The 6,429-nt window shown below is 47.0% G+C and overlaps 1 protein-coding gene across 1 annotated transcript; it reads right to left on the reverse strand.

Annotated features, from left to right (window-relative positions):
* Nucleotides 1-2,805: 2,805 nt before the first annotated feature.
* On the reverse strand, nt 2,806-5,904 carry LOC135383238 (uncharacterized). The gene has a single exon (XM_064612784.1). It carries the CDS (start codon nt 5,902-5,904, stop codon nt 2,806-2,808), a length of 3,099 nt encoding a protein of 1,032 aa, XP_064468854.1.
* Between the last annotated feature and the right edge of the window lie 525 nt (nt 5,905-6,429).

Below are 6,429 nucleotides of genomic sequence, written 5' to 3' on the forward strand. Positions count from 1 at the left end.
TGTCTGGGCGAAGTTGCTTTCTTTTCGGCCACCCATAGTTGTAGGAGCTGTTTATCGTCCTCCACAAAGCGACGTTCAAGTTCTCGAAGTGCTGCTCTCTTATGTGGCACCGCTGACTCAGCAGTTCCAAATTATTATGACTGGCGGTTTTAACCTTCCGGATGTTGATTTGTTTAACCTAATCCCACTAACACATAGCTGTCAAAGTTCAAATATGATAACAGACCTCACATTCCAGTTCAGCCTGTGTCAAAATATTACTGATTTTTCTAGGATACAATGGTTCACGTGAAAATTTACTTGACCTTGTGTTTGTCTCTAAGCCCATAGCTGGTAAGGGTTACGAATATTCTATTCGAATATTGAATATTGAATTATTGAAATAATTATCAATATTGAAATATTGAATTCGAATTGACCATACGAATGCAACAACTCAGGGAAAAGAGGCGCTGACGCCAGGAATCGAACCTGGGTCTTCTGATTTCTGGGCGTTTGAGGCTTACTTGTTTGTGTCGTCCCTAATTGTGGCCTGCCAAATCTCGTTGTTTACGTTATCTGATCATAGATTCGTTCTTTCCTATGTTAGATTGAGTACACAATCCCCGAAACATGTCATAACCAGTGTTTGTTGTTTCAACCAAGCTGCAGACGAAAACGTTATTGATATCTTAGAATTGCGTATCAGGCTTTTTTGGGTAGCTTTAATGATCATTCGAGCTGTGTTGATACGCTGTGGGATCGCTTTGTGAAAATTGTCAAAAAATCTGTCGGATTATACATGCAAAAAAAATAAGAAGGTGAGAAAACATAACCCATGGATCAACCGAGATATCATTCATTTGAAGAGAAAAGTTAATACATTAATTAAGAAAGAAAACAAAAAGTTCTCATGAATGTACGCGTAGTACACCCGTTCGAGAATTAGCAAAGACGTTGGAAAAGAAAATCCGCGCAGCCAAGTTTCGCTTTTATAATATAACACTGTATAAATTTCTGAAAGAACAGCCCGCGAAGTTTTGGCGATTGTTGTCTCCGACAAAAGCAAGCCTCCACTTACAATCAGGAGACACTATAATTAGTGAGACTAAGATAATAAGTGAACGTATGAATGGCTATTTCTGCTCAGAAACCTATCTCGGACTTTTCATTTATCCGTTGAGGCAATTTTCCAGCTACTTCTCAATATTGACACCAAGAAGGCGACAGGGGTGGAAGGAATGCCTAACGCGTTTCTGCAACGGTATGCGCAATGGTGCAGTGAACACCCCCTTTTAATATACGAGAAATCTTTACTTACGGGAGTTGTCCCATGTCAGTGGAAAATAGCCAAGGTAATTCCTATCCACAAGAAGGGAAGTCTACAGGATGCCTCTAATAATTATCATCCGCTATGATTGCTACTCACGTGCGGAAACGTTCTTGAGCATATCATTATCATGGTAACATTTCTCGAACAAGATTTTTTTTCTGTCCTATGGGGCACGGTTTTCGCGCTAGAGTATCTATCGGAACGCAGTTAATCGAAACCATTCATGATTTTTCTCCAGCACTAAATGATAATCCACAAACAGATGTCATATTTTTGGATCTGACCAGAGCTTTCGACAAAGTATAGCATAATAAATTATCACTGAAACTTGGAAAGATGTTGCTCTACTCCCAGCTAATGAAATAGTTAGTGAACTACCTTTACGGTAGGGTGCCGTTGGCCAAATCGAGCAGTCACATTCCACGAATGCCCGCAAGTGAGCCCGGTGTACTACAGGGCTCAGTTTTAGGACCACTTCTTTTTCTTGTCTTTATAAATGACATTACTAGAGGTTAACTCCCGCCTTTTTTGCGGATGACTGCATTACTTATTCAAAAATGAAATCTGTTAGATAGGTTCGTATCGTTGTTGAAGTGGTCCGCAGGGTTGTACGGTTGCGGATCCGACGCTACACCGACACGTTGCAAATGACGTCCACGAAGACTTGATGTGGAACACCGACTATATACATTTATTTACAAGTACATCTTAGTTACAAACGCTAGCCTGAGTGGCAGCGAAACCATCAGCAATCAACCCCAAGGATACTCGGGCGTGGCATTTTAACGGAAATGCCACCCTTTCTAAGCCAATCAGAAATTCACAAACTGACGTCAAGGGATGCACGTGCACAGCAGCTGATATGGGAACTTTCACTTTCAACAAGCTTTCTCCGAAAAGGGTAACAAAAGATCACCGGTCCGGTGACCCGCTTTCCACGACTGCCAGCCGGACGTCCCAAGGGTTTGAATGGGGTACAGGTTCCGAGCGACCTAGAAAGCGCTCTAATCCGCATTGAGAGGTCCAACAGCGAAGGTCGTCCCTCTAAGGTGCTTCCCTCATGGCAGTCAACAGACAACAGTAAAAATTAATTAACTGAAACACTTATGTGATTGCTCGGCTATTCGGCTAACACCTCCGCCACAACTGTGATGCATGTACTTCAACGTCATGCATCACATAACCAAAAGCAATACCGAGCAAGCATCAGGCTGAACGGGGCGATACACGGACAAATATTAGCCGAGTTCTTAGCGCAGTGCACTCTTAGAAAAGTTCATGTCTTATACATATGTCCCGGGTTTTGACCACAATTGGCAAAGTTCTTGCAAAGTTCTTCTGGTCGACACCTCCGCCACAAGATTGATCATGGCACCAGGAATACACAACAGTCACCAGAAGATGATTACACAGTATACAGATAGAGTGTCTCCTTTCGTCACGCACCCGCCAACACCATGACCGGATTTTCACCACACACAGCGACCTGACATCTAGCTAACCGGAGAGTGCTCATCAGCAGTGGTCAATCTCGAAAGGGCGTCAGCGTTACAATTCAGAGATCCCTTTTTATGTACAATGGTAATGTTGAATCGTTGCAACGCGAGGGCCCACCGCGTCAGTCTGGCACTATGTGGGGTGGTCAAGGTTAGGTACTTGAGTGGGTTGTGGTCCGTCACAACCTTGATAGTGGCGCCAAAGAGCCAAGTTTCGAGTCGTTGCAATGACCATATGATAGCAAACGCTTCGCGCTCGATAGTTGCCCATCGTGTTTGAGCAGGCGTGAGCTTCCTACTTAGGAACGCTACAGGGCATTCCCTGCCGTTTTCATGTTCCTGTGCGAGACAAGCGCCAACTGCGGACCCTGACGCGTCAGTGGCTAAAATGTAATCTCTCGACGGGTCCGGAGCAAAAAGAGAGGGAGCGTTCGCTAAGGCTTCCTTAATTTCTTGAAAGGATCTGGTTGCCTCCTCACTCCACGGGAGCCTCTGTGGAGTGCGACGGTTCGTCATATTAGTGAGCGGAAGGACAATTTCTGAATAACGCGGCACATAATCACGGTAATAATTGCATATCCCGAGGAAGCTTCGAAGTTGGCTCTTGGTCTCGGGGCGGGCGATATTTTCAACTGCCTTGATCCGTTCAGGATCCGGGGCGTGCGTACCAGATCCTACAATGTGCCCTAGGTAATGAACCCTGTTTTGGGCGAACTTACATTTCTTCAAGTTTACTGTCAAGCCCGCTGCTGCTACTGATCCCAACACTCTGGCCAGGTGTTCTAAGTGGTCCTCCCATGTAGCTGAATATATCGCAACGTCATCAATGTACGCACATGCGTATTCACTATGTGGTGCCATAATTTCGTTGATCGTTCTCTGAAAGGTCGATGCCGAATTTCTGAGGCCGTAAGGCATCACCTTCCAGGCGTACTGGCCATGGTGAGTGATAAACGATGTACACTGTTGCGACTCCTCATCCAACCTGATCTGCCAGTACCCTCTGAGCATATCGATTACTGTGATGTATCTCGCACGAGCTACCTGGTACAGAATTTCTGTGCTCTGACTCATCGGAAACGCGTCAGGCTCCGTGATCGCGTTAAGCTTGCGATAGTCTACACAGAGGCGCATGCCTCCATCTTTCTTGCTCACGCACACAATGGGATGCGCAAACTTGCTTTCTGTGGGGTAAATCAGTCCCCATTCCAATAATTCACTGATCTGTCGCTCTACTTCTTTGCGATAGGCCATTGGAATTTTGTAGGGATACACTCGTTGTGGTTCCTCGCCCGGTTTTATCCTTATCACATGTTTGCCCACCTTACATTCACCAGGCGTGTCCCTGAACACTTGCGGCATCGTTTTGATCAATGACAACAATTGTCCTCTCTGGCCAGGGCTTAGATGGTCCGCCTCCACTGAATTTATGAAGTTCCGCTCTCTCTTCTTCGTAGGTATCATCTCAACCTGTCCAAAATCTACATCATCCTCGAAAATTACTCCTACGGAGCTCACTCGGGCGTGATATGGTCTGAGCTTATTCGCGTGCACCGTCCTAAAGTTCTTGTCACTCAACCTGACCTGATAGGTGTACGGTCTTAGGCGTCGAATAACTGTAACTGGCCCTATCCACCTTGACATCAACTTCCCGGTGCCATCCCGTTCTAGAATAAGAACCTGGTCGTCTTCCTGAAACTGTTTCTCCCGCGATCTTAGGTTGTAGCGATTACAGTAGTTCTCTTGATTTGCACTGCCTGTTTCTCTCGCCCGTTCTTCCGCTTCGCAAAGTCTTTTCCTCAGGTCGCTCAGATATTCTACAGCAGACGTGCTTAGCCCATCAGGCACTGTCCATTCTCCTGACCACATTTTCTGCAAGATTGTTAGCGGTCCAGTGGGCACTCTCCCATACATCATTTCGAAGGGTGTCTCCCCCGTAGTCGCATTTGGGACTTCGCGATATGCCCAGAGTAAGAAAGGAATATGTTTATCCCAGTTCCGCCCATGTTTTTCGACTGTGTGGTATAGCATTGACTTGAAGGTACCATTCCACCTCTCCACTAATCCATTACTCTGGGGGTGATCGGGTGTGGAGAAACGCGGCGTCGCGCCCATTCGTGCCAGAAATTCCCTAGTCAAATGAGAGGTAAAGTTCGTCCCTTGATCCGAGCATATGGTCTCCGGTACACCGAGACGCGAGAATATGTCTAACAGGGCTTCGCAGGTAGCCTTTGCCGTAAGGGCTCGCAAGCACACGACCTCAGTCCATCTCGTACATAAGTCAACCACACACAGCGCGTAGCGATGTCCACGGGCTGATGGAGGATTAACGGGACCTATACAGTCCATGTTAATAACTTGGAAGGGGGTACGTGGCCTAGCTATCGGTGCAATCGGTACTCTGTCTGTCATTCTTGTTGGCGCTTTAATTTGGCACTGGTGGCAACTCTGGCAATAGCGCTTCACGTCGGTGGTGATACCTGGCCAGTAAAATGAGCTCTTTATACGCTGCAGCGTCTTTCGCTCGCCTAGGTGCCCTGCCCAGTCCGAATCATGTGCCAGTCGTAGAACCTCACTACGTCTTTCTTTTGGGAGGACTAACTGCCTGCATTCGCGCCCATTTACGTAGTCACTATGAGATAACAGGCCGTCAACAACTATCATCCCGTGTTTTCCTGCTCTCGCTTGCTCCCATGCCTCTCTAAGACTTCCATCCTCACTCTGGCTATTCATAAAAATCTGCCGCGGGGAGTTGTTATCGCCTGTAGCAGGATCACATCCCTTATCGTGCCCTACACCTAACACGGTCGTTGACTCACAATGGTCCTCATTGTCAGCGTGCTCCTGAGCGTTCTGCGCTTCCTCCGGAGCGTCACCCTCATCTACCATTACTTTTGCACTTGCGTCAGACAACCCCTTGTACACATCTGGAGTGATTAGCGCATTCACTCTCTTAGCCATGCGGTCCACTAACGCGCACAAGAACACTGGGTCAGAGGGCTGTTCGGAAACATAGGGCGAGCTATCTGCCAATTTCAACGGAACGTACGCCAATTCCGCGACCACCTCATCTCCGAAGGCACTGACGAGCTTCATTGTTGATCCTGTTTTTACGTAGTTCGCAAGCACCGTCTTGCGGATAACTGTGATCTCGGCTCCTGAGTCTACGTACGCTTGAAAAGTAGCTTCACCATTTTTTTACAGACACCTCATGCATATCCTGTAATTTAACTCTTACATCCCTTGGCATCTCTTGAGTGCTACTCTCTTCTAAGGGCAGCAGTACCCTAGCGACAATAACGACATCCTCGCTTTCACTCTCGCTGCTGCTTTCTTCAGATACAAGGCTCACTGCATTAATGCGCGCCGCGGAATCTCCAGCCTTCTTAGTACAGTGTTTGGCAATGTGGTCGAGCGATGAGCAGTTGTAACAACCTCTCCTCTTAGGCTTTGCACCCCCGTTCTCTATAACGCGAGTCTTTGCCTGGCCTTTTGGGAAGTTCCGTTCCACTGTGCTTTCTGTCCCGGTTACAGCTGCTGCTGCCGCCTTGCATCTAACGCTTTCGCGGAAGTTCTCTGCTAGTCTTGCTAGTTCATTGGGCTGAAGGAATTTCTCCTTTT

The sequence above is a fragment of the Ornithodoros turicata genome, chromosome 1 (assembly GCF_037126465.1).
Source record: "Ornithodoros turicata isolate Travis chromosome 1, ASM3712646v1, whole genome shotgun sequence".
Taxonomy (NCBI): domain Eukaryota; kingdom Metazoa; phylum Arthropoda; class Arachnida; order Ixodida; family Argasidae; genus Ornithodoros; species Ornithodoros turicata.